This window comes from Zootoca vivipara, chromosome 4, assembly GCF_965207765.1.
Source record: "Zootoca vivipara chromosome 4, rZooViv2.hap1.1, whole genome shotgun sequence".
Lineage (NCBI taxonomy): Eukaryota > Metazoa > Chordata > Lepidosauria > Squamata > Lacertidae > Zootoca > Zootoca vivipara.
Genome location: NC_142587.1, coordinates 68,216,314 through 68,237,597, shown reverse-complemented (window position 1 = coordinate 68,237,597; position 21,284 = coordinate 68,216,314). Strand labels below are relative to the sequence as shown.

The following is a 21,284-nucleotide window of genomic DNA, read 5'->3' as shown; positions in this document are numbered from 1 at the left end:
CAATTCTTCGGCGATCAGCCTTCTTTATGGTCCAGCTCTCACTTCCATACATCACTACTGGGAAAACCATAGCTTTAACTATACGGACCTTTGTCGGCAAGGTGATGTCTCTGCTTTTTAAGATGCTGTCTAGGTTTGTCATTGCTTTTCTCCCAAGAAGCAGGCGTCTTTTAATTTCATGACTGCTGTCACCATCTGCAGTGATCAAGGAGCCCAAGAAAGTAAAATCTCTCACTGCCTCCATTTCTTCCCCTTCTATTTGCCAGGAGGTGATGGGACTAGTGGCCATGATCTTGGTTTTTTTGATGTTGAGCTTCAGACCATATTTTGCGCTCTCCTCTTTCACCCTCATTAAAAGGTTCTTTAATTCCTCCTTGCTTTCTGCCATCAAGGTTGTGTCATCTGCATATCTGAGGTTGTTGATATTTCTTCCGGCAATCTTAATTCCGGCTTGGGATTCATCTAGTCCAGCCTTTCGCATGATGAATTCTGCATATAAGTTAAATAAGCAGGGAGACAATATACAACCTTGTCGTACTCCTTTCCCAATTTTGAACCAATCAGTTGTTCCATATCCAGTTCTAACTGTAGCTTCTTGTCCCACATAGAGATTTCTCAGGAGACAGATGAGGCGATCAGGCACTCCCATTTCTTTAAGAACTTGCCATAGTTTGCTGTGGTCGACACAGTCAAAGGCTTTTGCATAGTCAATGAAGCAGAAGTAGACGTTTTTCTGGAACTCTCTAGCTTTCTCCATAATCCAGCGCATGTTTGCTATTTGGTCTCTGGTTCCTCTGCCCTTTCGAAATCCAGCTTGCACTTCTGGGAGTTCTCGATCCACATACTGCCTAAGCCTGCCTTGTAGAATTTTAAGCATAACCTTGCTAGCGTGTGAAATGAGCGCAATTGTGCGGTAGTTGGAGCATTCTTTGGCACTGCCCTTCTTTGGAATTGGGATGTAGACTGATCTTCTCCAATCCTCTGGCCATTGCTGAGTTTTCCAAACTTGCTGGCATATTGGGTGTAGCACCTTAACAGCATCATCTTTTAAAATTTTAAATAGTTCAGCTGGAATATCATCACTGGCCTTGTTATTAGCAGTGCTTTCTAAGGCCCATTTGACTTCACTCTCCAAGATGTCTGGCTCAAGGTCAGCAACCACACTACCTGGGGTGTATGAGACCTCCATATCTTTCTGGTATAATTCCTCTGTGTATTCTTGCCACCTCTTCTTGATGTCTTCTGCTTGCGTTAGGTCCTTACCACTTAGGCCTTGATTATGGTAATCTTTGTACGAAATGTTCCTTTCATATCTCCAATTTTCTTGAACAGATCTCTGGTTTTCCCCATTCTATTGTTTTCCTCTATTTCTTTGCATTGCTCATTTAAGAAGACCCTCTTGTCTCTCCTTGCTGTTTTTTGGAAATCTGCATTCAGTTTCCTGTATCTTTCCCTATCTCCCTTGCATTTTGCTTGCCTCCTCTCCTCCGCTATTTGTAAGGCCTCGTTGGATAGCCATTTTGCTTTCTTGCATTTCCTTTTCCTTGGGATGGTTTTCGTTGCTGCCTCCTGTATAATGTTACGAGCCTCCATCCATAGTTCTTCAGGCACTCTGTCCACCAAATCTAAATCCTTAAACCTGTTCCTCACTTCCACTGTGTATTCATAAGGGATTTGATTCAGATTGTATCTTACTGGCCCAGTGGTTTTTCCTACTTTCTTCAGTTTAAGCTGGAATTTTGCTATAAGAAGCTGATGATCTGAGTTACAGTCAGCTCCAGGTCTTGTTTTTGCTGACTGTATAGAGCTTCTCCATCTTTGGCTGCAGAGAATATAATCAATCTTATTTCGATGCTGCCCATTTGGTGATATCCATGTGTAGAGTCGTCTCTTGTGTTGTTGGAAGAGAGTGTTTGTGATGACCAGCTTGTTCTCTTGACAGAACTCTATTAGCCTTTGCCCTGCTTCATTTTGAACTCCAAGGCCAAACTTGCCAGTTGTTCCTTTTATAGCATCGCATAGCATCATATAATATTACTACACTCATGCTGTCTTTATATATAGATAAGGAGCCAGAGAAAGCTGAACCACCCCCAGCAGACAAGGCAGAAACAAAACCAGGTCTGTATGCTCAGGGGGGAGGAACAGTAAAGGAAAGTTATGATGGGGAGGACCAGAGTGAGGAAAAGCATCTTCTATAGGTCCAGGGGATCCACCAAGTCCAACTGAAGAGCAATGAACTTGAGCTTGTGTCCATCTGCTGCTGGCAGTGAACAGCCCCAGCCTGAACTGAAAGCTGTCCTTGATGGGCCCTATCCACTGCTGCAGCCCCTTCCACTGATGAACTCCACAACCCCAATCTCCCGCTTGGACTACTGCAATGCGCTCTACATGGGTCTACCTTTGAAGGTGACCCAGAAACTACAACTAATCCAGATTGCGGCAGCTAGACTGGTGACTGGGAGCCAGGCCCGGCTCTAGGGGTAGTCTCGGTGGCGCGGGGCCACATAACACCGGTCTTGAAATATCTACATTGGCTCCCAGTACGTTTCCGAGCACAGTTCAAAGGGTTGTTGCTGACCTTTAAAGCCCTAAATGGCCTCGGTCCAGTATACCTGAAGGAGCGTCCCCATCGTTCTGCCCGGACACTGAGGTCCAGTACCGAGGGCCTTCTGGCGGTTCCCTCGTTGCGAGAAGCCAAGTTGCAGGGAACCAGGCAGAGGGCCTTCTCGGTGGTGGCGCCCGCCCTGTGGAATGCCCTCCCATCAGATCTCAAAGAGAAAAACAGCTACCAGATTTTTAGAAGACATCTGAAGGCAGCCCTGTTTAGGGAGGCTTTTAATGTTTAATAGATTATTTTATTTCATTTTTCTGTTGGAAGCTGCCCTTGTTCCAGGCCAGGGTAACAGACACACGAGTGTGCCTAATCCACTCTGCTAGTTGAGGATCAAAGGTCTCAACCTGAAGTCTCTCCTCAGCTCTACCTTTCACTATAAGAACATTAAGCTTAGTGGGTAGAGTGGGGCACTTAATATTAGGGTCATGAGTTTGAGCCCCACATTGGGAAAAGATTCCTGCAGGGGGTTGGACTAGATGACCCTCATAGTCCCTTCTGCCTTAGTCTATGATTCTATGAGAACATAGCAAGAGCTTGCTGGGTCAGACCAAGGTCCTTCTAGTCCCGGGTGATATCTCTATCACGCAGCGGTAAATTAATCAACGCAGAGTCTTCTTCATAAACAGAATAAAACTTTTACTTGAGAAAATAAAGTTGCTCATAAACAGCATGGTTAAAGAGCATACACAGAGTGCTCATAGCAGCTATCAGACTCTTCACAGACGCACAGTCTTAGTTACTGATTTACTAGAGTCCTGAAGCCACTCTGTCTGCAACAACACAACACACACTCTGGCTGAGGCACACACTGGCACAGAGAGGCTGGCTACTTTTATAGGGAGAATGAGTCATCACTCAAGATGAGTCACGAGTCACAGTGACTTAGCAGTTTGCTGTTAACAGTTAGCAGTTAGTAGGCTTGAATGATTTTGTAGGCCTTACTGCTTCTGCTCTCAAGAACCTTTGTCCGATGACAGTCACTTCATGCTCCTGGGGCCTCCAGACAGGGAACATGGGCAGAAAAGTGTTCCTTCATCCACTTAACCTTCCAAGGGTCGGGTCCTCTGGCATTTCACAGTGGTGCAACCCCCCCCCGACTGGGGTGGCACTGGGATGTTGTCTGTTGATGGCTGAAGCATAATTTTCTTTCCTCCTGTCCATCAAGGAGAACTATCACCTTTGGAGGAACGTGTGAAACAATTCTTCGAATCTTCATATTCCCTGTACGTTGGCGCAGTGCTTGTGATTGTCTCCATTGTAGGGGCAGCAATGCTGACCTATCTGTGTAAGTTCCAGTCTTCCAGGGAAATATAAAAGGGTAATAGGCAGAATCACAATTCACTCTTGCTCACTTCATTTCAGTGTAGACCTTTAAAAGGAAAGGGTGGGTTCTGGTCTCCACCAAGCTCTTTCACCCCCCGATTTCAGTCGGTGAGATAAACATGTAATATACTCTCTCCCATTGAAACCAGTGGCACTGTAGGTTGTCCCTGCAGAAATGCTTTGTGTGTGTGTGTGTGTGTTTGCGCGCGTGCGCACGTGCACATGAAGATATTGGGCTAAGGACTGCAAACGAGAACTTGAGGCTTGAAAATGCGTCTTCCTGGTGGAGAAATTCCACCTTTACAAATTTTGGGAAGTACATTACATATTGGAACTTGTACCACAGAAGTCTCATTCCAAATGCAACCTTATCCCCTCCAAGTGGGTGCTGGGGGAAGAAGAGCTATTCTCCCACATGCGATGAACAACTTTCCCCATAATCACCTTTAGATGTTACGGAAGTGCAAAGGAGAGCCGAATTTGAACAAGGAACGAGAGAGATTATCAAATATATAGAAGACACCTTTCCGGATCTTTTTGATGCAGATGGTAAGTCATATGTTGCTTTTTGTCTGCTCAGGCGCTCCTTCCACCAAATGGGATTTCTTCTCATTGTTCAGTTGAGAGAAGTTGAAGAGGAATGGGTAGGTTGCCTCAAGCTCATCCTGTTCTTCTCCATAGGCATGGTTTGTCTATCTGGTGTGTTGGTGGGAAAATATATTGATATAAGAAAGAACATTCCTGGATGCCAAAATCCAAGTTTGAGGCAAGTACCCATTGGTGAGAGAACCCAGCATAGATTTACAGTCACAAAATATGTAGCAACTGTAAGCATGAAAGTATAGGCTGCTAGACCTTTAAAATAGGCTCTTCCAAGTGAGTTCCAAAGTTTCCCTCTTCCCTCAGCATAGGGGGAGACCACATACTTGGTAAGTTAAAAAATGATTTGCTTACAAACTCTTCAAAGGTCAGATTCAGATATATGTGCTTTGGAAAAAGTGCACGGTAGGAAAACTTAGATAGCAACAATGTGGAGGAATTTCCTAGCTCATGAGTGGCTCATGAGAAGCATGTGGCTGAGCTTGAGCAATCAGATCAACCCTCTTTGCGTGCTGAGCTTCTCAAGTATCTTGGGGAAAAACAATAGGCTTGATTACCTATTTCTTCCCAATATAGCTGAGTCTGGCAGGACAGCATACTCTATGGCTTGAACACCTTAATGCATTATTTAGAGTTCAGCATGTTGGTAACCAGAAAGGTATGGAGGTCTCGTACACCCCAGGTAGTGTGGTTGCTGACCTTGAGCCAGACATCTTGGAGAGTGAAGTCAAATGGGCCTTAGAAAGCACTGCTAATAACAAGGCCAGTGGAAGTGATGATATTCCAGCTGAACTGTTTAAAATTTTAAAAGATGATGCTGTTAAGGTGCTACACCCAATATGCCAGCAAGTTTGGAAAACTCAGCAATGGCCAGAGGATTGGAGAAGATCAGTCTACATCCCAATTCCAAAGAAGGGCAGTGCCAAAGAATGCTGCAACTACCGCACAATTGCGCTCATTTCACACGCTAGCAAGGCTATGCTTAAAATTCTACAAGGCAGGCTTAGGCAGTATGTGGACCGAGAACTCCCAGAAGTGCAAGCTGGATTTCGAAAGGGCAGAGGAACCAGAGACCAAATAGCAAACATGCGCTGGATTATGGAGAAAGCTAGAGAGTTCCAGAAAAACGTCTACTTCTGCTTCATTGACTATGCAAAAGCCTTTGACTGTGTCGACCACAGCAAACTATGGCAAGTTCTTAAAGAAATGGGAGTGCCTGATCACCTCATCTGTCTCCTGAGAAATCTCTATGTGGGACAAGAAGCTACAGTTAGAACTGGATATGGAACAACTGATTGGTTCAAAATTGGGAAAGGAGTACGACAAGGTTGTATATTGTCTCCCTGCTTATTTAACTTATATGCAGAATTCATCATGCGAAAGGCTGGACTAGATGAATCCCAAGCCGGAATTAAGATTGCTGGAAGAAATATCAACAACCTCAGATATGCAGATGACACAACCTTGATGGCAGAAAGCGAGGAGGAATTAAAGAACCTTTTAATGAGGGTGAAAGAGGAGAGCGCAAAATATGGTCTGAAGCTCAACATCAAAAAAAAACCAAGATCATGGCCACTGGTCCCATCACCTCCTGGCAAATAGAATGGGAAGAAATGGAGGCAGTGAGAGATTTTACCTTCTTAGGCTCCTTGTTCACTGCAGATGGTGACAGCAGTCACGAAATTAAAAGACACCTGCTTCTTGGGAGAAAAGCAATGACAAACCTAGACAGCATCTTAAAAAGCAGAGACATCACCTTACCTACAAAGGTCCGTATAGTTAAAGCTATGGTTTTCCCAGTAGTGATGTATGGAAGTGAGAGCTGGACCATAAAGAAGGCTGATCGCCGAAGAATGGATGCTTTTGAATTATGGTGCTGGAGGAGACTTTTGATAGTCCCATGGACTGCACGAAGATCAAACCTATCCATTCTGAAGGAAATCAGCCCTGATTGCTCACTGGAAGGACAGATCGTGAAGCTGAGGCTCCAATACTTTGGCCACCTCATGAGAAGAGAAGACTCCCTGGAAAAGACCCTGATGTTGGGAAAGATGGAGGGCACTAGGAGAAGGGGACGACAGAGGACGAGATGGTTGGACAGTGTTCTCGAAGCTACGAATATGAGTTTGACCAATCTGCGGGAGGCAGTGCAAGACAGGAGTGCCTGGTGTGCTATGGTCCATGGGGTCACAAAGATTCAGACAGGACTACATGACTAAAGAACAACAACAACATTATAAATATTCATAATATCCCATTTTCCCATCCCTGCAAGGTTATTCTAAACACAACCAGGTTTTTGCTTCCAGACCTTGTTTTCCTATATATTCATTTAGACACTCCCATTGCTTTTTTAATTTTGATTTTAGATTTTTGATGGATTATGTCTGTCAGTTTTGCCAATTCTAAATATTCACATAATTTATCAATCCACTCTTGTTTTGTTGGAATATTTATACTTTTCCATTTGTTTGCTATTAAAAGTCTCGCAGCTGTTGATGCATACATGAAGATATTTACTTTTTCACTAGGTATATTGTTATTTAAGATGCCCAATAATACATTTCTGCTTTCTTAGCAAACGATTTTTTAAGTAATTTTTTAATCTCTTCATGAATTAGATCCCAGAACATTTTAATCATTGGACGTGTCCACCATATATGAAATAAACTACCAGTCATACCATTGCACCTCCAATATTTGTTACTAAATGAATTATTCATTTTCGCCAGTTTTTCGGTACCAAGTACCCATACCATCTATGGTGCATCTTCATGTAGTTTTCTCTTAACGTGGAACAAGCAGTGAAATTTATAGCTTTTAACCAATTTCCCCCCCCCCCCAGTTTTCGTATGGTATTTCATACCCCAGGTCTTGTTCCCATTTTAATATCCATTTCCCCTTTATGTCTTCTTCTTGGTCTGTACTTCCTAATAATTTATACAATTTGGCTAACGTCTTTTCATTATTATGGAGTACTTCTTTTTCAAATTTAGTTATTTTATTTCCAATTCCCCTGGTTTTTATATCTTTTTCATATGTTGCTTTCAGTTGGAAAAATTCCAACCAGTTTATCCCCGTTGTTCTAAGCTCCTCATAATCCTTTAACAGGATGTTCCCATTCTTAACTTCTGTCACTTCTCTGTAGGTTGGCCAGGGGTTTTTTCCTATTAAGTTTCAGCGTAGAGTTTGCCTCTACTGGGGATACCCATCCGGGTGTTTTATCTATGATTTTTTCTTTGGTTCTTTCCCAGAACTCAAGCAGGGCTTTCCTTAAAATATGATTTTTAAACCCTTTGTGTATTTGAACTTTTCCATACATCAGGTAGCCATGCCACCCGAATATTTTATCCCAACCCTCTAAACTAAAAATTTCCGTATTTTTAGGAGTATCCCGCATAGACAATTCTCATCTAGATTAATGAATGGTCTGATTATAAGGCAGCTTCCTAGGTTCTTATATATGAAAAGTAAATTTTAGATATTGAGAAATATGGCTTTTCGGTATCTGTACATGGCTGTTTGAGAGCCTTCCGACTTAAATTGTTGCATCTTGCTTAGATATCACAAAATTGAAGAAAGCTGAGAATCTATCTTTGGCAATATCCGAAGAGAAAAGGAAAATCAGTGAAATACGGCAGGCTATTAGTAAGTTACTCAGAAACCACTTTTATTGGTCGAGGTCAAGGTGCCAGATATTTTGATGCAATAGGCGATTTCTGAACCATTGGGATGGACTTCTCTTTTCCATTACAGGCTAGAATGACCCATTCCTTTGCCAATCCCATTCTGAAATATCAGTCAGATTAGCGCACCTGGAAACATAGAACGGGTAGCTCTCTTCAGGTGTTTTAAGTGACCATGTGTGCAGAGGGCTGTAGGGATGAGCATACTAGCTCTGGCCTGCTAGGGATCTTCCCTATGAAATTTCAGGATGACAGTCTCAACCTGGAAACCAGCAACATAGGGAAGGTCACAAGTTCTCTATGTACTATATACAAGTTCTCTATTAGGTACAGGGTTATAAATAGTAAGGGCACGTTGTTGAGCCTTTCTGGGATAAGGCCATTTCTGGGATAAGGCCATGTTGTTGAGCCTTTCTGGGCAACAGCTCCATTACAATGGAAACCTAGCCGCATGGGTGGTGTATAAATAAATTATTATTATTATTATTATTTGTTGTTGTTGTTGTTAGGGCATCTACCATGGCCCTCTCCTCTACCTTCCCCCAAAAGGGAACATTGGCAACAGCCCATAGATGTTCCAATCCAAAGGGTTCAGAGTTGCTTTCTTTAGGAGTGGTCACACCACTGCTTCCTTCAATGCAGCAGGGACCACCCACTCATGCAGCAACGCATTAACCACAATCTGGACCCAACCAGTCAGCCCCCTCTGATAGATTTGATAAGCTAGGAGGGATTGGAGTTGAGGGGCCGTGTGGTTGGATGCATTGCTGCCAGTACTTTGTCCACGTCAGCTAATTGCATAAGGTGAAACTGACCCCACAAAACATCCTCTCTAGAGGCACTGGGTTCTTCAACTGGAGATGCAACATTTGGGGAAACCAATGCACTCTGAAGTTGATCCACTTTATCCTTTAAATGCATAGCCAGTGGGTCCTAGTGGGTCTTTGAGGACAATGCTAGATTTTCTTCAGTGGGGTGGTTCCCCCACCCAAGCTGCTCCCGAGGTTCCCCCAATATCAGTGTTTTAAACTCTGCAGAGTCCTACAAGCTGGCTTCTACTAAAACCTCACTTGTCCTTTCTCTCTTTTTATTCCTCACACATTCTGGGCATTGATCAAAGCTGACATTCAGCAGAAGTTACTTGAGGATTGGATTGTTTGGCATGGATCCCTATATCTATTTGACTACATTGCCACCCCAAGGACTTGGAAAAAGTGCATACAATACTGTGAAGGGATGAAATACGATACAAAATTGATATGTATTGAAGATGAGGAGGAGGAGGTGAGTAGATCATGGGATAAATTCTTAAGAGACAATGGAGGAGTGTGGCTTTGGGGATAGATTTCAGCGTCTGCTGTGGTTGTAGAGACTGGTAAGGGACAGACATGTTTTGTTGCAGCTCTGGCATTATATGTAACCGTGAGAAATAAAATGGGTTGGGTGAAGACCTATGCTCGACATCTTGTTTACAATGGCCCTACTCCAGGAGGATCGATGTTTGTCTTTCAGTACCAGCGTGACCAGGCCCTGAGGGTTGAGATGTACTTTCAGCCAAAGGTTACAAGCTTGTACCCAGACTCTGGCCTCCGCACAGATCATACCTGTTTCTAGTCGCAGAGCGGCATTTGACAAGCAAGGGGGCATTTGGAAAGCTGCTCTAATGAACTTCGACTGGACCCTTTCAAGTAGGGTCAGATTTGGTGGAGGAGCACATAGTTGAGCCCCGTAGAGCAATTGAGATATCACCTTTGCCTCAAAGAGTTTTAGGGCCGCAGGTATATAATGTGTACCATTGGATCCTTACAAACTTAAAATCGCTGAGGAGGACTTATGGGCTACGGCCGCTACATGTGTTATGTTGGCTTTCCTTAGCCCTTTATCATTGAATACTACCGTATGCCCAGGTATTTTATACAATGGAGTTGCTCAATTTTCCATCCATTTATACTCCGTGGTTGTATCTTAGGGCGTTTGGCAAAAGTCATTACTTTTGTCTTTTGGTAATTAATGATAAGATGGGCCTCTTGGCAGTATTCAACTAAAGACCGTAGAGCCCGTTGTAACCCAACTGGAGTCCTGGATAAGATCAGGGCATCGTCTGCATATAGGAGAATGGAAATTGTCCTATCTGCCAATTTGGGTGGATGGAATTCTGGTCTTGATAGTTTGGATATAATATCATTTATATAATAATTAAACAGTTACCCGGCGCGACAGATGGCCCTGATGGGAGCAGCGAACCATAAGGCTTGTGTTCGTATATAGCAGTTGTATAAGGTGGAAGAGGCAGGGATCAATTGATGAGGATTCCATCTTTTTCCAGAGCTTAATTTGCGGGATGGAATCAAAAGCAGTTTTTAGATCTATAAAGGCCGCATAAAGCGAGGAGGATTTGTTGGCTGAATACTTCTCAATAAGGTGTTGTAAAACTAGGCAATGGTACGTGGTTGCTCGCCCTTTTTGGAAACCTGCCTGTTCATCAGCAATTTGGGACTCTGCCTCAAGCCAATATTGCAATTAGTCTTTGAGATGTAAAAGATACAATTTACTAACAATATTGAGTAGGCTGATTGGCCTATAATTTCCTGGATCGGACTTACTCCCTTTTTTGTATATCGGAATTATAACGGCCACCCCCCAGTCTCTTGGAATATGTCCTGTGCTATCAATATACGTGAATAATGATGCTAATACAGGGCGGCACCACTCTTTGTTCTCCTTAATCAACTCAAGAGGGATTAAATCTTCGCCTGGCACCTTCCCTACCCGAGATCTAGCCAATAGGGAGTCTATGTCTGGCATAGTAACTGGATTCCAATTTGGAAGGCCTTTCAGATGCAGAGCATCAGAGGTCTCAATGAAATCTGATCAGCATACATTTGCCTGAAGTGGTGTTCCCATCTGTCGCGGGTAATATATATTTCTGAGGTTAGATGTCTTCTCCTGATGTTAGATGCAATTTGCCAGAATAGTGTCAAATTTTTAAGCTTGGCGGCTTGGATAAGATGGGTCCATGAATCCATCAATGCCTCCTTCTTTTTCTGTTTCAGGATATTTTTGTATCATTTTTTGAGTTCGTATATTTGTACTAGATCCATATTTGATGTTATTGATTCATTAGCTTTAAAGTTTGAATATGGCAACATAATGGCATCTTTAGCCTTAATGCAGTCTTTATCGAACCATGGTCAGGATACGGAAACATCCATTTTTGCGGTAGATTGGGCATCGCGGTTCAAATGGGGGTAGCAATTCCCGAATCAGGTTTTCCTAGGACCTTACTGGATTATATTCTGAATCTGGTATAATCAATTGCTGTCTTAGCCTGGTAAGGGATTTGTTGGCTAGGACCTGCTTTAACTGGAGGTCTAAATTTGGAGTCCACTTTTTCCTGCATTTGACTTCCATTTGAGAGAGTGTTGCGGTTACGCTTCTTATCTCTGGGCTACCGTATGTCTCTGAACGTCGAACACTAACTGAATGTAAATTGGGAGATGGTCACTATCGATGTACGGAAGGACCTTAAATGTATCCATACTCCATCCTGGCCAATAAGGGTTCCGAGATGACAAAATAGTCCAATGTGGAAGCTCTGTTCCCAGAAAGGTGTGTATATTCGCCCGCGTGATCAGGTTTAATTTATTAGTTGTCATTGCTAGACACAAACCTGCAAAATTTGCTTTTGTATCTTTAAAGCTTCTAATAAGGGGCGTGTGAATCGGATCCTGGTCCCCATCTGGGGGGAGTAGTTGATATTTGTTATACAATACGTCATCGGACTTCACCATCCAAGAGTTAAAATCTCCCCCAATAACACTTGTGAGCCGGGTGAGGTCAGAATTAGATCTGCAATATATTGTTCCAATTTGTCCCAGGTTGACTTGATTTTGTCCATGAGGTATTGAGGAGGTAAATATACATTTATTATTAACAGGGAATACGGCTGTTGTTGTAAGCAAATGGCTGGTGCCAGTTGTTGGCATGCAGGTAGAGGGATAATATTGGCATGTAATGTAGTGGAGACCAGGGTTATCAGGCCTCCTTTAGGCCTACCATGGCTGATCCCTGCTTGGGCCCGAACTCCATACGATATAAATCCACTTAGGTGTACATCCTCCGTGGCCCAGGTTTCTTGCAAAAGAATCATGTCAAATTTTGATAGGAAATCGGTACAGTCAGCGTTCCTGGTCCTATTCCAACCTGCCATATTCCACGATGCAAGTCGGAGGATGTACCGGTCTGCAGACTGTCAATTACTTGCAATGGGAGAGGGTGTGATAGTACAGGGTATTGCCACTCCCTCTTCTTGTATTGTAGCTTTGTCCTGTGGTAAGTCTCCACTAACAGAGGGTATTACTTCTGGAATATTTTTGGCCTCTGCTCCATCATCTGAGTTCTGCACAAGTCGTGGAATGGCCTCTGATGGGTCAAAACATGCTTAGTTGTGGGTTCAGCAAATAATAAAACTGAACACAATGAGGAATGCTCTTTAGAGAGCTCTCTGTTATGAATGGTATTTGTCTTAACGATTGGGATTTCGTCATTTGTGTGGAGCTCGGTTTTTTCCGGATCCACAAGGGCCGGGGTATCAGCCTCTAGTAAATTTATGGGGGTAGAAATCAATTCGAATTCCATTTCAGAATCAGAATTCGAACCCTCAATTGGAATGGCATGGTCTGAATTAGCGGGTATCCCTTTAATTAAATTTACCAGCCTGCTTTTCAGCTGAGACAGTTCATCAGGTTTAGATAAATGGCAGTCTGCCAACTCTGTGGAAGATGAGATTGGAGCCTTTGTAGAAGGTTGATTTGCCAGTGGTCTTGGCTTTGGGGAGTTGGCTGTCTGCCTAATCAGAGCCCTTATGCGATTATCCTTGACCACTCTGTGTACTGAAATCCCGTGCCTATATTTCATTCTCTCTGCATCTTGCATAATCAGATTCGGAATTCTCTTGGCATTGAATGTAAGCCACAGTCTAATGAAACTTTTGTAGGAAGGCAAATAATGATAGACCACCAACTCCTGAGAGACGGACGATATCCCCAATGGCTGGCTTAAATATTTAGAAATCAGCCATTTGTTTGTCCAACAGTATGAATCTGTAGCCAGAAGAGTAAGTAATACTCTATTTTGCTAAATAAAAAAATTCCTTCAGTAGCTTCAGATACCTGAAGAAGGTATCTTCAGGTATCTGAAGAAGTGTGCATGCACACGAAAGCTCATACCAAAATAAAAACTTAGTTGGTCTTTAAGGTGCTACTGAAGGAATTTTTTTATTTTACTTCGATCCAGACCAACACGGCTACCTACCTGTAACCACTCTATTTTGCTGTAACGTTAACTCCATTTTGTCTTCCTTGTCCCCCCCCCCCTTATCTAGACTTTCTTCTTTTCTGTGTTGTAGGCCTTCGCTTCAAGCACAGTGACGAACAGACCGACCAATTATTTTATTGGAGTTTCCCTGGTAGGCACAGAATGGCGCTGCTATCAAAAGGGGTTTATCATGAAGGAAGTGTAAGTCCAAACTCCTCATCATCTGGGAATATTCATAACCAATAAGTATCTGTAGAGAGCCAAGATGTTTGTGTGTTTATATTTTTCTTTATTATAATGATTTAATTTATAGACCAATTAGTTTCCAGAGAGCTTCAAAGTGGTTTACAAAACATAAAAACAATTGCACATGGTTAAAAGTTCAAAATGCAGGGGCAGGAAAGGTATGATTAAATGAGCCTCTCACACCACCTTTGTTGCCCAGCTGCAACACAACAACCCTGGCAGGCAACCAGTGGGATTTATTCTCTGGCTGTTGCTGCCACCACCCTTCCACTTCCCCCAGCAGTCCAGAGGGAAGGGACCTGGGGTGCACCAAAGCAATTCATTTTCAAGCTTCTCATGCTTTACCAGCCATGTCCAAAGTCAGGCCCGAGGGCCTAATCTAGCTCGCTGGTTGGTTTAATGTGGACCCTGCAGCAGTTTATTTTCTGGGGTAAAATCCTTTAAAAAAAGAAGAAGCTAAACAACTTCACTTCAACCTTAAAAAATTACTCAACAACTTTGAGGTAAAATCCTAAATAAAGCTCAACAACTTCAATCCTAAAAAACAAATTTGGTCGGCCCTCACACATGTGCACTTCATCAAATCTGGCCCTCTTTGAAAAAAGTTTGGACACCCCTGCCCCCTGCTTCAGTCAGAGTGTAAAGGCAGCCCACACTCTGTGTGCTGGGAATCCTGGAAGCCAAGACCCAAGTGTGGGTGAGTACTCTTTGATGAAAGAACCCCAGCAGAGATTTAAGATAGCAAAAGATGCAGCAAAGAAAAGTGTGGAAATGTCGGCGGTAAACCCTTCAAAATGTCCCCTTTCCAGTGACTTCCAAAGTATCCCACTTTCAATGGTTCTTCCCAACTTCCCTAGCACAAACATAGTGCACATATTTAGTAAGTCATAAAATGACATTCTGCTTTCAAATCAGATGCTCTGCTACTGAGCTGTGGCACTTGCCAATGGCAGACACCCCTCCCACAACCCCTGTTCCCTCTCTGCCTTGTCGTGCTTTGTTCTCTGAAAGAACAAAAGACAAAGACTGGAAAATGCTACCATCAAATTGCTTGGTGGAGCTGATTAGGACCGTCCTCTTGCAAAAGGAGTGTATTAAGATTGCCCTCTCTGTAAGTTGTGCACACTAATAATAATAATAATAATACCCCACCCATCTGCTGGTTTCCTCCAACCACTCTGGGCAGCTCACAGCATATATCGAAACATAAAAAAGCAATCATTAAAAACTTCCCGGTACAGGGAATAAAATGAGACTCATCTGGTGTTGGTGGTAGTGCAAGAAAGTGTGTAAGCTCTGACTACAGGGTAAGGCGAGAGGCAGGGGAGTCCTCCAGACCGAAAGAGAATTCACCTCTGAATGACTTGCTGGGTTACTGCAAAAATAATGAATAAGTGTTTGGAGGATATGCAAGCATTTCATTCTAAGAGGTACACAATAAAGTAAGTATTCAGACTGAGTACTTTCTCCTCTCCTTTTCAGCTACTGGGGTCCTAATGCTCCAGAAAATAAAGGTTCTGCACAACCAGGTACGAAAAACTGTGTCGTCATCAGAAGGAGCTGTCCGAATATTTATGCGTGTTGGTATGATGTTATTTGCCAAGGCTTAGCACGGTGCATCTGCAAAATGAAGCCTCTTAAAAAGTGGATGAAATAACTGGAAATCTGCCCTCTATGCCACCTTGTCAATCCTGCTATTCCGAGGCTGGAAAAGAGCCATTGTTTTACACCTGCAAAGGCTTAGTTGAGCACTGAAATAAAGTGTGGAAGAATTCAGTAATAGCTCATGTATGTTTCAGTAGATTAACTCTGTGTATCTACCTACCAATGTTAGAACAGATATCTGGTTTCTAGTTTGTCCTTTTGATTATTGATTATTGATAGGTTACAAGGTCTGGAAAGGAAAGGACTCCTGTGATATTAGATCAAGGTTTATCTAACAGGATCACAGCCCTCTCTTTCCTGAAGCTTTTAGTCATGCATTTATTTATTTTAAAATTGATGCACATTTTGTTCATACATTTATGCATTTTATGAAGTTATTAGACTGAATAACTAACAACAGCTAAACCATCCAAATAGTCATCTAAATTTCAGCCACCGCAGCAGTCAGAACAAAAATAGAACTCAGAGACCATTGAGTCACCAGATATATGCATGAAATTGGCTAGAATACACTGGAGGAGGTATTATGATACAATACTTACTATACTACACTCAAATGCTGAAATGTTTGTTTTTTATTGTCCTTGAATCTTCCTGCCACACTTTCCACGCTCTCCTGCCACACCATTGTAGAATGCAACCTCCTCTGCCTCTGTCTTCACACGAAAGGAAAACAGTGCCTAGTCAGGAGAGAATTGAATGAACAATGGAAGGAGGGACGTTGGGGCCCTCTACTTACGAATAACTCTACTTACGAATGTTTCTGCTTACGAATGGAGCTCCGTCCGCCATCTTGGATGCGGTTTAGATAGGATTCTTTCTACTTACGAATTTTTAGATAGGGTTGCTTCGACTTACAAAATTTTTCTCCCAAGGCATTCCTATGGGAATCGACCTACAAATTTTTTTGACTTACAAATGTGTGTTCGGAACGCATTAAATTCCTAAGTAGAGGTACCACCACTGTATATCTTTGGCCAAGTCGGGACAATTAAAATCCAGAACAAAACACATGGATATAAGTTTTCAAAATGTGTGCCAACAATTCAAGCAAGGCTTGATACAGTTAAAGTACAGGCCTACAGAAAATAACATAGCTGGCGGTCTAACTAAGCTCTAACTTTTCAGACACATAGTGATTTGTGTAAGCATCTAAATCTGGGAAAGTATGTGCAAGGTGTGAATGCCGAGTGTTTCGACAATAGACCAGGAGGGGGTGTTGGGCTTCTTGAATAATCAAGTTGCTTTTGAGCCGGTCTAATGTCAATGCTATCTGATTAAGAAAACAGGTGCCGGTGATTTCTGTTTAATTGCTCAAAGGCGTGGGCAATGTATATAAGGCTCTGTTGGAAAGCATTTTGTGTGGGTGTCTGGTGGGAGGTTTGAAAAATTGAAATATTGGTGTGTGAAGTTACTAGTAGAGAGTGTTTATATTTAGTTTAAAATCTCTGTAGAAAATGTTTTTGGCAAACAGAGCGTTCCGAGTCAGTTTGTTTTATTATTCGTTCTGTTAAAACACATAAGGCAAACACATAAGGCAGAGGCTTGGCCTTTAGTAAATCTATGCCTCAAAACATTTGAGGGAAAACATTAAACCTCGCTTTGGTGAGAGCAAATCTATGTGACGCAACGGAAAGAGAGGATGGATATGATGGAACCTGATAAGTTGGAGTAATACCAATATTCAGCGGCGAACAAACCACTCCGCCCGTCATATTGTATTGTAACTCAGCATCATTCCGTCTTTGTTTAATGAGTCTTTTGGCTGAAGCAATATCTAAATTTAAGGAATCTGATGGGGAGATTCCGTAAAACAAAAGTTTGGCATGGATTTTACTAGACCATGGACTGGGAAATTCATCTCGCCATAGACATTGTATGAGGTAGTGGTTAGGTAATCAATGATTTAGCCGAGTCAATTTCTGTTGCGTGTTTTGTTTTTCTGTCAACTCTGCATGAAGATACTTTTGATGGGCCACTGGAAAACTGGGGTGTGTGATTTATTTTTAGCACTCTCAGTACCCAGTTATCCCCAAGTTTTTCCAATAAACAGGACTGTCTTCACACCAACGCTGATAACCATTTCCCAAATATCCAGTCATGTAATCTGCATCCTGATCACCCAAAACTCCAGAATTCCTTCCTGAAAATTAAGCAAAAACAGAAGTGTTAGTCAAGATCCACCAGAAAGGAAAAAACCACTCAACACCTTTTGTTCCCAACCTCAAAGCAGATGACATCTCCATTCACACCACCCAAGATCTTACAGCATACTACTCACCTTATGTTAATCCTCCCTTCGTGCCATTTCTGTTGTTTTTCTGTATCATTAATCTGTATGGAATTGAACAGGTATATAAGTAAAGGCAGTTCTTTTGTTTGGGGTTCTCACTCCATCCTTCTGTTACATGAGCAGGAACCCTGTTGCAACAGTCTTCTATTATTTTATAAAAGAAAATAAAGATCAGATGTTGCTTTTGAAATTCCTGGTGTGCTCTCTGTCACTCCCGACTGGTACAGAGCCTCCACAAATGTGCTCTCTCTGAGGGTCCGCTCCTCCTTATGAGGCTGGGACCCCCTTAAGGGAAGCATTAATTATTTATCTCAAGGTCAGTCTCTGTCCTGCAACTTTTGGAAATAACTTGCAGGACGCACTTCTGCCACGTGCATATTCTCTCTCTCTCTCTCTCTCTCTCTCTCTCTCTCTCTCTCTCTCTCTCTCTCTCTCTCTCTCTCACACACACACACACACACACACACACACACACACCACCTCTCCCAGTGGCTGGCCGGCTGTGCGCATGTGTCTGGATCCCTTTCCCCCCGTTTAAGAGGGTACACTAGTAAACCCCCTCCCTCACAATAGTACAAAATGCTGGACATGTAGCGCCAGACAGGTTTGCCCTGAAGTCATCTAAAATTCAAGATAGGATGGGGCTCTTTACGACCCGGAGAGTAAAAAAGGTGGTGTTCCTTGCTATTGCCCCATTACATTAAGGTGAGGGATTGATAGGACTGGTGCATACCTGCCAAGTCTCCCACAGAAAAATACGGGATTAGCAGCAGCAGTGGCACTGGCAGTTGCACCAGAAGTTTTCCGGCGGCCATCTTAGGGGTGGCCATGCGGCCACCTCCAAGATGGCCGTCACCATGTGGCCACCCCTAAGATGGCCGCCGGGCATGCATAGAAACTATTTTCGGCACCAGCTGTGGCCATTTTCTGGTGCCCATAGATGGGCAAACCAGCACCAGAAAAATGACTGTTGGCAGGAGTGGATTTAAGGGAGATTTACGGGAGAGGAGCTCAAACGGGAGACCGCCGGGAAATGGTAAGGAAAAACGGGTGTTTCCCGGGGAATACGGGGTACTTGGCAGCTTCCATCTTCAACCCTCCACCCGCTGGATTCTCCCCAGAGAGTTTGCCACCCTTCTCTCTCTCTCTCTCTCTCTCTGGCTTTAGACTTCACCATTTAATCCCAACCCCCTCTTCCTCTTTAGTTCACTTCGGTCTGGCAAGTTGTGAAAATTATTACATAAATGGCCTCAAAAGTTTGCTTTTTGATATATCTTTTTAGTAGCGCCTCCTGTGTCACATAAAAGAAAGAGCTGTGAGCTCAAATCAGATTCACAGCCCAAATAGATTTGCCTGGGGGCAGGGATTCCATTTGCATCTTGCAAATCCCTGACATTCTTTGGTTTCAAAGGAAGAGCCTGTGTATTTCAGTTGTTCACCTCAATGGCAAAGGGAACGAGAATAAACAGAAGGTGCCTTTTGCAAGCCAATTTCTTGAGCTAGTTTAGGTAGCCAAAACTTGCCAAATTATAGCAAACTATTACTGTCCTTTTTTACTGTAATTGCTCCTCTGGATCCTGGTTTATGCTTTCTGGGCTGTAGCTCAGTATAGATCACCTGCCTTGCATGGCCCCAGGTTCAGTTGCAGGCATGTCCAGGTAGAGTCAGAAAGCTGCTGCCAGTCAGTGTAGACAATACTAAACAAGACTGACCAATGGACTTAGTGTAAGGCAACTTCCCTTGTTCCTATAAACAAACAAGCAGCTAAGCAGTTTACATTAAATAATAGGATGGACTTAGTGGAACATGTACCTGTGAGTATCATGGTTGCAGTTTATCAGGTAGCCCAGCAGAGGACACCCTGTCCTCCCCCCACCCTGGACCCCTGTAATTGATAGCATGTACACTGAACAAAACTGACAGGCTACTTTGTTGAAGGTTGGGTCTCTTGACAGCATACCTATTGCCATGGCAGAGAATCACATGTGTCACCTTATGAGCCAATTCTCCACATTATGGGGGGGGGTAACCAATATGATCCAGGGGTTGGAGCAATTCCCCTATGAGAAAATGTTACAAAATCTGGGGCATTTTAAGTTTTGAGGGGGAAAGGGCAAGTAATTGGGGTTGGGAATGAGAGGTTTTTATCCTTCTCATAATACTAGATCCAGGGAATATCCAATAAAGTGGATGTGAAGTTCAATCTATTTTAGTATTTTTTTTTTTATGTTTTAAAGTTTTTTTAAAAAAAAATCTTGGTTTTCTTGTATCCTTTTGTAAACTGCTTTGAGGTTGTTGCTGTTGTTATTTTACAATCAATTGGTATATAAAGAAGTAAATAAAAATAAAATAAACCTGAAGGGTGGAAAATTCAAGACCGATAAAGGAAATAATAATAATAATAATAATAATAATAATAATAATTATAATTATAATTATAATTATAATTATAATTTATTATTTATACCCCGCCCATCTGGGCGGCTTCCAACAGAACATTAAAATACAGAAATCAAACATTAAAAGCTTCCCTAAACAGGGCTGCCTGGCTGCCTAAAGGTCTGGTAATTGTTGTTCTCTTTGACCTCTGGTGGGAGGGCATTCCACAGGGTGGGTGTCACTACCGAGAAGGCCCTCTGCCTGGTTCCCTGTAACTTGGCTTCTCGTAGCAAGGGAACCGCCAGAAGGCCCTTGGCGCAGGACCTCAGTGTCCGGGCAAAACGATGGGGGTGGAGACGCTCCTTCAGGTATTCTGGACCGAGGCCGTTTAGGGCTTTAAAGGTCAACACCAACACTTTGAATTGTGCTCGGAAACGTACTGGGAGCCAATGTAGGTCTTTCAGGACCGGTGTTATGTGGTCTCGGCGGCCGCTCCCAGTCACCAGTCTAGCTGCCGCATTCTGGGTTAGTTGTAGTTTCCGGGTCACCTTCAAAGGTAGCCCCACGTAGAACGCCTTGCAGTAGTCCAAGCGAGAGATAACCAGAGCATGCACCACTCTGGCGAGATAGTCCGCGGGCAGTTAGGGACTCAGCCTGCGTACCAGATGGAGCTGATAAACAGCTGCCCTGGACACAGAATTGGTGAAGAAGGAAACACTTCTTCACACAATTAACTTCTGAAGGCATGGAATTTGATCCCTCGAGATGTAGTGATAGCCACCAACCTGGACTTTTAAAAATGGGGATTAGGTGCATTCACCAATGATGATAAGTCTATCAATGCCTACCAGTCATGATGGTGATATAGAACCTTTGGAATGAGAGACAGTTTGTCACTGTTGGGGATCTTGAGTGGGAGAGAGTGTGGCTGTGTTCATGTTCCGCTTGCAGGCTACCCAAAGGCATCTGTTTGGTCACTGTGAATAGAGAAATTTGGACTATATTGACTTGGTCTGATCCAACTCTTCTTATATTCTTATTCGGCTGCTAATTTGTATCACTAAGCAGTTAAAAAACACCGTTGTTAAAAGAACTTTACAATAAGTTTTACTCAGAGTAGACTTCTTTAAATTAATGGACCAAACATAGTCATGTTCAT

The 21,284-nt window shown here is 42.9% G+C and overlaps 2 protein-coding genes across 2 annotated transcripts in view; one reads left to right on the top strand and one right to left on the bottom strand.

Annotated features, from left to right (window-relative positions):
- Nucleotides 1–21,284, bottom strand: part of CD47 (CD47 molecule) — a 636,578-nt gene that overhangs the window by 202,210 nt on the left and 413,084 nt on the right. The window lies entirely within an intron of this gene.
- Nucleotides 3,510–15,591, top strand: LOC148685986 (uncharacterized). The gene is made up of 6 exons (XM_088668989.1): nucleotides 3,510–3,902; nucleotides 4,391–4,489; nucleotides 8,102–8,188; nucleotides 9,347–9,510; nucleotides 13,634–13,743; nucleotides 15,271–15,591. The coding sequence occupies exons 1-6, from the start codon at nucleotides 3,887–3,889 to the stop codon at nucleotides 15,443–15,445; spliced, it is 651 nt and encodes a 216-aa protein (XP_088525115.1). The 5' UTR covers nucleotides 3,510–3,886; the 3' UTR covers nucleotides 15,446–15,591.